Source organism: Rhipicephalus microplus, chromosome X (genome assembly GCF_043290135.1).
Source record: "Rhipicephalus microplus isolate Deutch F79 chromosome X, USDA_Rmic, whole genome shotgun sequence".
In the NCBI taxonomy this organism is placed as follows: Eukaryota; Metazoa; Arthropoda; class Arachnida; order Ixodida; family Ixodidae; genus Rhipicephalus; species Rhipicephalus microplus.
Window position 1 is genome coordinate 457,581,947 of NC_134710.1, and position 15,286 is coordinate 457,597,232.

Consider the following 15,286-nt stretch of genomic DNA (forward strand, 5'->3'; position numbering starts at 1 on the left):
GCTGGCGAGAGCGTCTGCACTTGACGCGCGCCCATGGTAACCGTCTAAAGCATGTAACTGCGCGTTTTGACTGACTGTCTCGACGCCTGCTACGCGTCATGGTGCCAAATTGAATGTGCAGATTCGTCAAAGTTGCGCCGAATCAGGCGCGTGCTGATCCTTATAGAATGCTTCATTCAGATTTCGCATAGATGCACCTAGGTTCTCGCTAGTTAATGTGCGTATTGCAAGCAGCACTTCGAGCCCTCATTCAATGATTGTATGCGAACGCACATAGACGAGTCAAGTAACAAAGCAGTGACCGAAACCTACAGTGCTTGTGTCGTAGTTCCTTCGATAACTATAGCATTGATCCTTATATGAGCTCGATTGTTTTATGAGTAGCCTGAGTACCTGCCACGCTACCTAAATGCTTATATTAGGAGCGGCTGAATGCTATCGCACCAGTTTAACCCTCTTTCTTAAATGCCGAAAAGCCATCTTGTTTTAGCAGGATGGTTCACAGTTACTGTGCACTGGTTCATACCACCTATGAAGCATTCAATACCAGGTAGCCAAACAGAAGGCACGCGTTCATCTTTTGGGAAGAAACTTCATGTCTCCGGCCTCATTTGAAACAAGTCAAAATGCGTCGATGTAAATATAAGTAATCTAATTTTCTTTTTGGCGTGCTTCCTGGCGCCAAAACACTGATTCACATGACATAATTAGCATACATGCTCTCGAATGCTGCATATACAACAACAATGTCAGCTGTCAATTGTCCCCCTCCCGGCTTTGCCTCGATGTCGCTCGCGAGTATTTTCTTGGTCTCGAAAGACTGCCATGGGCGATGATTTCGCTTTATTTTGCACGTTCTTGACAGCGCAAGCGCAGATGACAGGCTGCAACCGACAAGCACAAAATCCTGATAAGCTCAGCGCTTTGTGGTGACATTGCACGCGTACTTTGCAAAGAAATAATTGGTGAGAACACATCACCTGTAATAAAGGTAGTGAACGCGAGAACGGAACAAATTGCAGTGCGGTGAATTAGTTATTCATGCAACAAAGGAACTCTTATGTGGAGATGATGCAGCTACATTCAAAAAGGCCTGCATGATTACGTGGTTTTTATGCGAAGCAGCTTTTTGAATAGCCTGTATAACACTGTTCCTCTGTCCGAACTGCTTCCCTTGCCGCCGGCATTGGAGCGGTGCCAAGTAGGAAACGTCCTCCTAGCAGTGCCTGGTGACGTCTCTCACCCTCGCTTGCCACGTGCTCACCGCATGTCAGCTCTCTTTTTCTTCACCACTCCACCACTCGCAACAATTGAGTCCACTCCTCACGTGGCCATCATCTCACCCGCACCACCTCTCTCTATCTGCCGGCAATAAGAAGCCGCGAGGCGGAGCCGGGTGCGCGCGATGTGTGCGCAACGAGAATCTTGCGGCGCCGACATTGTGTACAGCGCACCGCTGCTGCTTGCTGCCCGATCGCACCCACGGGCGAGACGCCGTCGCGACATGCTTCCCGCTAGGGTGCGCTTACTTTTCCCGGATTTCGCCGGTGTTGCGAGGATTACCGAAGTCGACCGCTTTCGCGAATGGCGACGTCAACACCGATGAGGCGCGAGCCAGTGAAGCTGAACGCAAAAGTCGGCAGTGCAAGTCAAGCAATACCGACGAGGTGCGAGTCAAGAACACCGATCGTGTTCGAGAATACAGATGGTGTGCGGGTAACCGTGACGAGACGTGAGTGAAGAAAGACGTGCGGAAGCCTCGTCAAAGGGTCCCACCTTCCCATGTCTTCGTTCGAAATAAACGTTTACACGAGTAAACGCTACACTGAGTTTCTTGGGAAACCAGTCTTCCAGCATCCGCGTCGACGCCTGTTTTTACCGGGTCAACACCGTGCGAAACTCTGCTGCTTGGCGTCGCATCCGGCATGCAGTTTCATACATTAACACCTAGAGAGAAATCTGGCGCTAGTGTCTACGTGGGCTCTTTCAGCGGCGCTTGTACCCCCATAGGAGTTATAAGAAGTACAGGCTTCGGATCCACTTGGAATTGATTAAGTTCACGAGATTTGAGACCCTTCTTATATGGGTGCAAAAAAAACCGATATGAACTTAGATTTAACTCAAGCTTGCTTCATTAATTTGTACGCAAACTTCTTTGCAAAAATTTCTGTGGCCAGATGACAGAACTGAAACCTAGACAATTTTCACCATCAGGGTATGCAATGCTTTGTCATAGCGTTCCAGGTTTGGCATCATGACTTCATGAATTACTTTTTACAACACATGCTACTTTTCTCTCGAAAGTACGCATTATTCATTTATGTAAATAACAGTACAGTATAGCTGAGAAACACTTGATGTTTTGTATCTTGCGATGCTAGGTGCGTCTGTCCATGTAGTCTGTCCCCAACGCACCTTTGGTTTTGATGTGAAGTTGAGTGGAACGTTCCGTCTTCGTAGCTTCACCATCATTCGGAAGTCAATTTGAACGAGTTGTGGCAAGACGTGATGATGAAAAAAACATGAACTCGATGCAATATCCTGCAAGGGCATCAGAGGCTACATCTATAGACGCTTTCACTGTTTACAAACACAGCCCATTGATGACATTCGGTTTCGTCCACTGATGTGACAAAATAGTATCGGTGGGCAAGAATAGCTTAAAAAATAGCTCACTGATTGTCTACACTTCCTTTGCAATATTTAGCATATCATTGAATAATTATTGTTTTGCGCTATATATAATATCATTGAATGAATATTCTTTTGCGCTATATATACCCTATAAGAGCCTCCCTTGAACTTTACGCATGTTCCTTATATAATAAAACCCCAAGAGAGACCTTTTTTACATTTAAAAAGAACTTGAAAACGTGCTTTCAGTTTCTGCATTAGGAGCTGCTAAATGGGGTGAGCGGAAGTTGTCTGGGGTTCAACGCGTGTGACCTTTAAATCGTTCATACGCAATGGTGAGGACACGATGCTTCTTTAAACTATAAAATACGACTTTTAAAGCTCCAACGCTCCATCAAATCTGAGACCTAGTGCCAACAAAGGCACTGCTTTAGTGTCTTTCACCATCCTCCACTCTCTGCAGTGCGCGAAGAACGAAACTTGAACTGTCAAAAATGTCTGTAGACAGCTCGCTAGCTAACACTGTCCAATCTGAAGCCTTTACTTCCCATAACTCTCATGAATGTACACGATCGCTGCACCAGATTCCTCTCTAGTTAATAATGTATGAGGCTCTATGCAATCAGGGTTTCCTTCGCGAAGATGGTTCTTAGTTTTTCGCATTCTTTTTCACTGGTAACTATATGAACACTTTGGGCAGGTTTATCCCGCCGCCACAGAGCTTCTCACAAATACTTAGAGAGAAGTGTAGCGCCACCCTCTATGCGAATTTCTCAAGGGGCGATGTTGGAGCGCTTGGAATGACGGTATACGTGTCTGCGAGGCTTGTGTAGGCTGGTGTAGAGCGAGGCTTCGGCCCCAAAGTGAATAAGGCAGCGTAAATAAACCTTCTCAAAAACAAAACTGTTGCAAGCAGATCTCATTCACGCATATTATATTCCACAAAAAAGTCCACTCACCTTGACGGCACAACCAAAGGGCAAGAAAAAAAAAACGACATAAACGTGGCGGAAAGAACACTTGCTTTGTCCTCTGCCTGCCAAGTTTAGCGGCCATTGGTTACTTCTTACGTTTTGTAAAAATGTACATCAACATAGAAGGTTCCAGTGTTAAATAAAACGCATTTCTGTGCAAGAACCAAAAAATGAATAGCCTAATTCATGTTCTTTTACTTAGAGGTATAGAAATCTGAGTCAAGTTCGAAGCTGACATATATCGTCACTGACTTGCATTCAGCCGCTCACTAGCGCCAGATTTTCCTCTAGGTATGATTGTGAGAAACTCTATACCGGTTGCTATCAATTTTTGTGTGATGTACATGTAATGTAGCGCTAGTGGTGGCAAGCCGGCAAGATGAATAGACGATGAGTGCAAGTGGCGAGAGGTGGCGCTTAGAACATTCGGATGCTTTTGGCCGCCTACACGTCACAGCCACTGCGCAGCTTCAGCGTCTCGCATCCATCCTCAGCTGTACGCTTTCATCCTCTTTTTACACTCGCGACGATGGCACGTCTGCGTCACTCACCATCACGTAGCTGCATCTAAACTGATAATATCGCTCCGTGAATCTGAAGCTCTATCCGCAAGTAAAAGCTTGCTTGTCTTGGCGAGAAACACGACTGAAGCGCAGATGAAAGAGGAGTACCATCTTCTTTGCATAGAGGGCGCACGCCGTAGCGTCATCCCTCATGCCATACTTTAAATCGCTTGTTCTCAAGAAGAAGCGAGACGTCTCACACGTATTTCTCTGGGAGAAAGAACATAAGAAATGCCGGAAAAGTGAGAGGTGAGGGCTGAGTGATTGGCGCAGGAACTATGACCTTTAGGGTGCTGTGGCGAGCGTTGGCGTGCGTGAGTATAATCGCTTACAGAGATCCCTTCAGAGGTGCAAGGAAGATTCGTCGCAGTGCCTCCTCCTTACTGGGTCAATGTAACGGGAATACAGGGAGCCCCCATCATAGGTGGCAAGTGCCTGGTCACCCCCCCCCCCACCCCACGCATGCATTTGGGTATGGTATGGTGCAGAGAACTTCATATGGGTGGTGTGAATGCTATTCGTATACATCAGTGAATGGCTCGTAGACCAATGTGCGCGTTGTGATCTTTGCTATAGCGCTTTGTGACCACTGATGCAAGAAACAGCATGAAAGCAACCTCTCATGAGATTGACCGTTTTCCCCTACATCAATAATTTCTAGTTCTGCGAGATCGAATCAAAGGGAGTTGGCTGCTGCCCTTATTTCGTGTAAAATTACGACACATTCTTTGGTATTCACACTATATTGCAATTTCGGTAGAACATATTTCTTTTTTGAAGTCAAAGGAAAGATTTCTTTACAGCACCAGTTATACCCACCACTTGAACTCGCCAACTGAAGGCGAGCGGGTAGGAGCAGGCGTGAGTATGAACGCGGGTGAGCGATTATGAGTATGAAATGACGTGAGTGTGGACGTGATAGAGTACGCATGAGTTTGAATAGATGAGTAAGGCCATGAGTGCAGCGAATGTGTGGAGATGTGAGGGTGAACTTGAGCTAGTGGGTAAGCAAGTGCACGTGAATATGAACACGTGTGACTATTGATAAGTACGAGTAATTGTGACGCGTGAGAGAACACTTATGAGTGTGAGTGGGTGTCAGTAAACTGAAACAAGTACGCATGGACATGAATAGGCGAGTGTAAACTGAGTTAGTCCTTATGAGTGTTAGTAGGCGTGCGCATGCACGGGAGTAGCAATGAGCATGAAGTATAAGTAGGTGAGTGAGGGCCTATAATACTTTTGAGGCTTAACTGTTCACTATATGAATATGAGAGAAGTCGTAGTAGAAGGCTCCTAAAGTTTAGACCAACTAGAGTTCTTCTACGTGCGCCTAAATTTAAGCACACGAGCCTCAATCATTTTCGCCTTCATCGCAAATGCGGGCGCCGCGGCCGGAGGCAGTTCCTATGAGTGTGAGTAGGCCTGAGCATAACATCAGTGAGAGTCTACGTATGTGAGTATGCATGAATATGGAAGTGAGCGAGTGTCTATGAGTGTAAGTAGGCATGAATGTGGACGTGAGCGAGTCGTTATGAGTTTCAGTAGTCGTAAATGTGAACGTGAGTGAGCACTCATTAAGTATCGTAGGCGTGAGTATGAATATTAGGTATAACTCATGAGTATAAGTATATATCTGTGATTAATAATGACCAGCGGTTATCATGCTTTTATGCTACGTGCCTTTCCCAACGACAATTCTGCTTGATTTCGACTACGATGTCCTGAACATTAATTTGTTGACTGATACACCCTTGTCTCTTGTCCTGTAGGGCTACACCTATCTTTTTGCTTTCCAAGGCTCGCTGTGTCGTGCTAAACTTAAGCGGAACCCCCTTTGCAATCACCCAGGTTTCTACTCCGTACGTGTATAAATACGGAGAGACACGTTTTTGCGTGGGAATTCCAATCTAAATATAATAAAAAGACATATAATACCCGGCTTACTGCACTGAAATATTTCAGACTACCGAATAAAAAAAATATTAGCGCCAGGGCCAAATGTTAATTTTAAAGAAGAGAAGCTGGGGAAAGAAACAAAAAAATGGGGAGCACGACCACATTGCCAACCATTTCCATGGAAAGGAACGAAGACACATTGATATTCAGTACAATGTATACAGTAGTCCGCTCAAGACGGTTGCGGAGTTCCTCAATCAAGCCGTCGCCATGGGACAGGCATTGCAGCAGAGAAACCAGAATAATCAGAAAATAAATGCTTAATGCGTGATCGGGCTAGAATAATTTCGCTTCGACGTGGACGTGCTTCGTGAGCTTATTTGTTCGCATGTCCGCGATGAGCTGCAGCAACTGCACCAGGCGCTGCAGCAGCCTACTACTAACTGCATCGCCAGCATCATATAGGAGCCTCGTTAAGCTGCTAACATGGCAGCTTTTTGCCCTCATCCTTGCATTTTCTTTCCGCAAATCTTTGAAGAAAATGCTCAATAAAACTGAAATATGTGAGTAAATCAAGCAGGCACTCGGCGCACCTCGAAGTTAGGCACCTGTTCAACTTGATAAACCACTTTTGGCATTTACATTGTGAAGTTAACCTGAACGCGTTCCTCTAAGACGCACTACCCAGTTGTCAGTCACACTTCCGGTGAGCGGCGGCTTCCCGTGTGCCTGTTATGCCAACACATTCTCATACTTCTCACCTGCACCAGAGCTGCAACTGGCAGCAACCCCGTATACCACACTTCAGTCTGCACAGGCACTGCTTTTTTTTTAAAGACACTCGACCCATCGTGCGTAAACCCGACATTTGGTTCATGCCCGACCAGCGGCTTCTTTGCTACCACTGGGCCGGGGTGGGTCACATGCGTCGAGTATCAGTACCACAGACTCAGGCTTCGACGTTTCCCGCAAATTCAATGTCCCCGGTTCGAAAAGCGACCACCCGAAATAGGAGATTTTCTCGCTCGGCAGCGCATACCACCCAGATGTCAGTCGCGTTCACCGTCCTCTCAATCACCCTCCCATTCAGGCAACAGGAGTCGGGGGCCACAAGATTGACCTCCGAGCCCTCGCCTGGAACACTTACGTCAGCAACCGCTCTAGGTAAAGCCGCTGATTCTCAATGTGTTGAAGACTTCGACATAAATCGACGTGCCTTCAAGCCAACGGCAATTTGGCAACACCTGTATCTCAGCCTGGACATTTTTCATCGTCATATCTGCACTCATCGACGGTCAACATGTAACAGCTTCAGTCGACATTGGCACCAACTACTCTATTATTAGCGGAAAACTAGGAAACCTACTAAATAAAGTTCTCATGCCTTGAACAGGTTGGCACGTACGCACAGCTGGAGGGCACCTTGTTAAGCCGCTTGGTGTGTACTGCCAGACAGCAAGTACCAGGTTTCGGCCGTGGCGGTTGCATTTCGCTGGAGGTTAAATGGAGATCAGTGGGCTGTGAGACGTCAGTGCACGGTAATTAAAGCCAGATGATCAACATTTTGGCAGTTCTCTACTACAGCGTCTCTCATAATCATACCATGGTTTCAGGACGTAAAACCCTATATATTATTATTAAACAATGTACGAATATTGAAATGCTTTTCTTAGTTTGTAAAGTATGATGAATTCTTTTGTTTCAAACTCTGCTAGTATTGGCCAAAATATTGAAATCATACAGCTGTTCTATTTGAGGCATGTTTAATGTTGTGCTTAAGTTTGATCTCTGAATGTTGTAAGGAACAGCTGCAGTTTGTAGGATTGTGTGCTTGAGCAGCGTGACAACTTTTATTCTGTTCTTGTGTGTGGTGTTTGCCCCAGATAATATTTAGACTCACTATTATAAACTGATAGTTTTGTGTGTCTCTGTACATAAATTTTCTCTCTTATTCGCCTAATAGCGTCTTGGTATCTTAAAAGTGCTCTATATGCCTTGACAGAGCTTTTTTCGCAACATCATACACATGAGGATTCCTGTTGAAATATTGTTTGAAATTATTACAATATTTTGCGCTTCTACCATCTCAATCACTTCGTTGCCAAGTTATACGCCCACGATGGTATATACTCCTTCTGTTGTGCTTTCAGTGGAGCAGCACTCATTTAGGCTTCATTATTAACCAGAAAATTCAATTCACTTCATTATTATAGCTTTTTCGCGCATCTACAGTACATACATTGAGATGTTCTGTCTCATAAAGATTTATTGCTTGATTTCAAATAATTATGAGGTCAATTAACAAGCGTCAAAAGCAGGGTCGCTTTGGTGTGCCTAATAAAGGAAATCAATAGGTGTGCTTGCGCAACGCTGGTGCCTCCTATGACCAGTTTTACGCGCGCCACGTCAATCGAAAACGCTGGTCTTGATTAAATATTTGCGATTCAAGCGCGTGATGTCTCGATCTGTTGGAAGAAAGAGTCTAACCACCTGTTCATTTCCACGACACCAACTCTCAGATAACACGAGATGAAGCAACCGCCTACTATGCGTTACTCACGATTCTTGCAAGCAAGGTTTTCCTCAGTAATCGTTATCTCGCACGACACCGATATATATAGCTCGCTAGAGTGCCCCTGTGTGCGCATTTACACTCAGACTCATACGCTGGACATCCTCTGCATCACCATGCATTTCCCCAAGGCAGTTCTGCTCACCTCGCTGCTGGTAACATTTACATATGGGAGCTCAGGTGAGAGCTACTTCACTGCTATGATTGACGCTCTTCTGGTTGCTCTAAGGGATAATGGCGGAAAATTGGCACCGCCTCAACGCCAACTCCTGCGCCATGTCGGTATTGCCCTAAATAATATTTGTCTATTTAAACTGTTGACAACCGCTTGATGATTGTCTTATTCGTTGCTTAGGATCGTAAAGTAGACGATCGCAGCGATAATGCTACATTGCTTTGTCGCAAATCGTATAAGCATGTCAACAATCGCGTTTTTTCTCGTTTTTTTTTTTGCTTTCGTTTGCGCTGTTTAATTTTTGGTACGTTATATCATGAAAGAGGGGGCTTCTTGAGCAGTGATAGTTTGCCACCAATTTTTGTAAATATTGCTGTACTTCTGCGTCCACCGGGCACTTTCGCGTTTCAGTTCGTTCAACTATATAAATTGTTGTGCATAGGCCTAAGTGTTCAAAGTAGTAGTGCCTTGGTACTCGCGATTTCATTAACAATAATTTTCGGTACGCTTGGTTTTTTGTTATAATATTGTGGTATATGTATTTTGTGATTCCCCTCCACATTCATAACTGTGATTTTTATGTCAAGTTTTTGCGAAAGTTTCATTATTCTTCAGCAGTGTCAGTTGAATAGTTTGATGTCGGTCATTGCTGAAGAAAAGTGCGTGGTGCTGCTTTCCACTGAATGCTTATCAATGGCATTTCACGTTTTATTCGCAATATAAAAAAGGCAGAAAATACAAATACACCATATCTATCAAATATGCAACTTTACTTGAAGGACACCTATTTGATTATGCCAATGTCCGGCAACGATGGCGAAGTGATGGCAAAGTGGCACTTTTTTGTGTTGAGCGTGATTAACGGCATTGATACTATGCCATTAGGCGGAAAACCTAAATAGGGAGAAAAAAAATGAGAGACAAGTAGGAGTGCTTGTCTATTGTTTATTCGTGTTGGTGAATGTTTTATTGTTCGCCTGAAATTTATCGGTGCCTGTCTGGGACCACATAGCCCAAAAGACTGCCTCACTGATTAAGGGCAGTGTCTTGCGACCATTTTTCGGATAACGGTAATTATTTGGAAAGATAAGTGGTAATTATTTAAACGTGAGAGAATAGCAGGGATTGCGTTGTTACGCAGGTGTCGTCACAGCGTCAAATGAGGGGTAGCAATACAAATGCGGAGCTTAGAACACGGCACACACATACGCGTGCACGGATAGACGTTTGTTTGTGTAAACAGATATATTAACTGCGTATGCATATAGCTCTATCAACTGTGTGCATGTACCAGAGTATCAGAGTCGATTATATTTATCATCAAGTGTGCGATGGGGAGTCAGAGTGAGGTCAGCCCATGAGTGAAAGAAGTCTTGGGGTGATGACGTGGACACATAGGGCACGGGACCCAGTTAGTTTGCGCCTTAGTTAATCATGAAAATCTAATAAATAGGCTTAGCTGTTATGGCACATAGGGTTCTGCACTTGAACTAGTAAGGTCATACCCAAGGAACTGGCAAGAAATAGTCGAAATGGATAAGGCGCGTTCAGAGGCTCTAAGGGTACCCGGCGTAGTCCCACAAGGGAGCATATTACGTTCTTTAATGTTCATTTTGTATATCCTTGATGTTTTTATGTATCCATTCTAGGGCAAGTTTCATTATATATGTCGACGACACAAGCAGTTTTTTTCTTTCAACAATATACTTGGCCTCAAAAGCATCCGTAATGACTCATTACAAAAGCTCGCAGCATGGTCAATAAAAATGACATGAAATATAACGAAAGTAAAACAAAACTTCTTCTTTTAGAGGAAAGAATAAGAAATCAGCCCCCTCCCCTCATGCAGATACAGTTTTAAACAATCGTAGCATTGCAATCATTGGTACTTTTTAGATTCAAGGAGTGGTATTTCCTGCAAATTTGTCCTGGCATAGTAATGCCAATAAAAAGTATGGTGGCGTAACAAGAATAGTTGGTTGCCTCAAACACCTTCCCTTTATACGGATGGAATTATTTATTCACAATTGAATATTTTGCTCTTATATACTTACTGTATACTATACTCGGACACATTGACAATTTCTAACCTGCAAAAAATACATAAATGCAAAAACGTTCAATCAATTTGCTTATATTCTGCCTTTTGGGAGAGCAACTTCAGACTTGTTTATTGGGGCTCACATTATCACCATTCGACAGCTGTATTGTAATAGACTAAGTTTTCGTTTTAAATTTGAAACATAAAGAAATCTTGGAGTGATTGATAGAGATTGGTTGCCTGGAAAGGAAAAAAACAACAACAGAATTATGCGGCAGGAAAAGGGGAGACATGGATGGTACCGGCCACATGTTTAAAGCGTTACCTTGAGGAGCCGTAATCCTTGCGTTCCCTTCTCAATCATTACGCACTAACTAATTTTGATCTGTTTTTGTTGTTCATCAAGCAAGTTATGCTTGAAATTAGTCAACGATATTGGTCAATAATATGTATATTCTCATTTCTCTTTTGACTATTTTATCACTTTTTTTTGCACTTGTAGGTTGTTTTTGTTCAATTCCATTGTATCCAAATTATATACCATTTCTTTTCACAATCATGTAACTTTTCGTATATTATTTTTCTTTTATATGTAAATATAACCATCACTGTTCTGCCGTGAACCTTTATAAATGGAGGTACGTGGCGGGCTCCTCAAGCTGTCAGAAGACAGCTTTGTGTTTGGAAGACAGCGAATAATGTTGATTTATTATTTCAATGTGCGATCGACTGATTGAGTGCTTTATTGATTGATTGGTTGGTTGGTTGAAACATGAGAGAGTCCTTCACAGTGAAGTGGGCGTAGTGAGGCTTATTGCGATAATGGTCGTGATGCTGTTATAACTGTTGCATGAAAGCCCCCCCCCCCCACGGAATTATATTGTAGTAGGAATGCTCAGCTGTAAATCATGAAAAAAACATTTACATTGTCATCGATTCTTCAGTCAGGATTGTCACATAGGACACACAATATGCTGAGTCTACTAAGTAGTGATACGTTACTGCAAACACTAAGTAGAAGAGGGAACACCAAAGAAAAGCTGTCAGTAGAATTGCGTAGCCTTGTGTTTCATCCCGAAGAATCACATCACTCTGCCGAGAAGCTCAGTAGAAAATGTCCTTAATCCACCGAAAATGTTCTTGATCGTGAACAATTCGTTCGGCTTTCGATGTATTCTGAGTTGGCCTGCCATTTATTTAAAACGCAACACAAAAAAAGTGCGAGTGTCCTATGTTGCCTTCTTTATGCCTAAAACAATTTTAGCTTCCGCTGACGGCAACCTTCGAGAGTGACATTGGTGCAAAAACTGGAGCCGTAATCTGGGCATTAAGGCAACATCCGCACAGTCAGACGACACCATCAGGGCAGTCAGACAAGAACAAAGCAACGCATTCGGGCAAGTAGTAAAAAAGTGTTTAGATTTCCCGCTGTCAACTGTCGTATATCAACTGTCGTATATCTTTTAATTGGCTCTGTCAAGAAATGCGTGGGAGTGCGCCTCGGTGGATAAGTGTCAAGGCTGTTCGGTTGTGGACCCGAAGGTCGCGGGATCGTCCCCGGCAGCGGCGGTCACGCTTCGATGGAAGCGAATCGGTATAGAAGCCCTTGTACTGTGCGATGTCAGTGCACGTTAAAACACCAGGTGGTCAATATTTCTAGAGCCCTCCACTACAGTGCCTCTAAGAATAATAAGGTGGCTTTGGGACGTAAAACACCGCATTATAGTTTAAACTTAATAATATTGAGAAAAAATACGTGGGTAACTAGACGGCGGCACTAGCAGTAGTCTTTCTTGATTATTTTCTGTTGCAGCGACAACACACGAACCGAAGGTGGACACGTTTACAAAGATGCTCCGACTAGGAACGACGTACCTGAAGCTGGATCCCATGGCGCTACCCGACCAAGTTTTCGACTTCATGTTTTTTGGCCGAATTTTACTACTCAAGGGATCAGTGGCAGGCCTAGGATCAGTCTCAAGGACAGGTGCAAACATTATACGAGCGGAAAACGGCACCTTTAGCGCATCCGTGGACGTCGGCACTGAGCAACTTTATGTCAACTACACTGCCATGATAACTGCAGCCACATTTAATCATTTGGTTGCGTACATGTCGGCCTCCGTTAAAGCGACCAGGATGACTCTCACTCTCAATCAGTGAGTGTGACTGTTTCAATTCTTTCAGTCAAGGGTGTTCATTGATCATTTTATTTATTTTTATTGATTCTCACTGAAGACCTACTAAGGAAATTTTTCAGGGTATACTACAGGTCCTAAATACATACGATAACACCAGAAAAGAAAACAAACAGATGAAATGCCATAGCAATTACAAAAAAAAAGTCATAGCATACGTCCCAATGAAGTTTTATGTTAGTTTTAACGGAAGGAATGTAATATCTGCACGAAGAGTTTATAAATATACATTATAATTCATTGTTATTATCAATTGCATTTATTTCCTGCATTTGGAATGCTGTGTTTTCTAAATAGTTGATAAACATTATTCGAACGGCAACAGAAATTCCTACACAGGTAAATTATTGCAGCCGAGCGTGCTGTTATGGTAGAATGACGAACTGTGAAACAGGGAGAATCTTTACGGGCTCATTTTTCTTTGTCCAACACAGCATTAATGACAAAGAACAACCACTAACGCCGACGAAAATACCGGGGGGATATTTGTTCTATATATATTTAAATATTAAGGAAGTTGACTGGGCTAAAAGGTAACTTGCCGCTGGCAGGAACCGAACCGGCGACCTTTGAATAACTTGTCCATTGCTCTAACGGAGCTACAGGGGTAGGGCACCTCCCACCCACTTTATCTGTATATAAACTTGGGACTGTTATTCAGCGCCGCTAGTATTTATGACGTCGGGTGTGGAACACTATTTTTTTGCTTGCTTGCATGTTGTCTTTTTTCGCTTTTGTCTGAACTACAAACTCCAGGCTTAGAAAAATTGTGCTAAATTAAGAAACTTATAGGCCCCCATCATATAATTAACGGGATAATAACTTTCTCACGGTTGTTGCGAAGCAGTGTGTGTTGTTATAGGGTGGACAAATGAACACGTTGGTTTATCATGATCTGATATAAGAGGCACGAGTGCTCTGCCGCGGTGGTCTAGTGGTTAGGCTACCCGGCTGTTGACCCGCAAGTCACGGGAATAAATCGCAGTTGCGGCCACTGCAGTTTTGATGCAAGCAAAAATGCTGTAGGCCCGTTTTCTGAGATTTGGGTGGAGGTTAAACAACCCCAGGTGGTCAAATTTTCCGGAGTCCTCTGCTACGGTGTCTCTCACAATCATATGGTGGTTCATGGAGGTTGAAACCTACATAAGTGCCGCAGTGCGAAAATTATGACAAATACACACACGCTTCCTCCACTTTCTTATTTCTTGAGAAACTACTGCCAAATTACCCACACACGCTGTCACATTCCATAGGTGCGCAGTTGCATTCCGAATAAGACCATTATATAGAAGAAACAGTCAAACAACAATAACCTGATTCAACGGCCTTTTTGATCTCAATTACTCATCTAGTCCACTCATAACGACCCAGGGTGATCGCAGAGAAGGCGCGAATATCTACTGCCATGAGTAGCAGTAGGTTGCCGAGATTGTAAACGTTTAGCTGATTCTAGCACCTGCCAACTTTCGCGCCTTGAAAAGCTGTTTATAATTTTAGGGCTCTTCTCATAAACACCTTGCTGAGCTTGTTTGAAACGTGGTTACTAGGCTTTTTCAAATGGTGGGTTGTACATTTATATGCACAAACCTAAAGCGCGTTGTTTCAGAACGGAAATGATTATTTGAACAACAGCTAGATTTAGATGTCGTTCTTTCAAAGTAATATTAAGAAAGGTGGTCTTATTGAAATAGATTTATATACAGGAACATACGAAAGAGCTCATAAGACAGTGGTGAGCATATTTTTTGCTGCCGAGTAAATTACGCAGCTTCATGTTTAAAGCTAACAAATATATCTTACTATATATACCAGAGAAGGTAGAAAATGGACGTTGTCCATTAGATATCTCGGTTTAATAAAAGCTTGTCCTAATAATAATGCGTTTGTAAATGCCACGTTTACGAGGTAGGCTTCATACAAAACAAATAAACAATATACATATATATATATATATATATATATATATATATATTTGTATATAATTGTATATATATATATATATATATATATATATTTATATATATATATATATATATATATATATATATATATATATACAATTTTTTTCCACATGATCTTGGATTCATGATCATGCGAGACACGATGATCATGGTCATCATGATCGATGATCATGATCAGCATGATCACGAAATTGTGAGCGCGACATGCATGTGAAAGGGCACTGTAGTAAACCAAACCAAACGTGTGTCTAACCTCATTATGGAGCACG

The 15,286-nt window shown here is 43.1% G+C and overlaps 1 protein-coding gene across 1 annotated transcript in view; it reads left to right on the forward strand.

The window, feature by feature from the left end:
- The first annotated feature begins 8,718 nt into the window (after nucleotides 1–8,718).
- LOC119160847 (uncharacterized) overlaps nucleotides 8,719–15,286 on the forward strand; it is a 35,220-nt gene continuing 28,652 nt past the window's right edge. Inside the window, exons 1-2 of the mRNA XM_037413102.2 lie at nucleotides 8,719–8,822; nucleotides 12,672–13,017. Coding sequence (XP_037268999.1) covers nucleotides 8,759–8,822; nucleotides 12,672–13,017 — 410 coding nt within the window. The 5' untranslated portion in view covers nucleotides 8,719–8,758. The remainder of the gene's footprint in view (nucleotides 8,823–12,671; nucleotides 13,018–15,286) is intronic.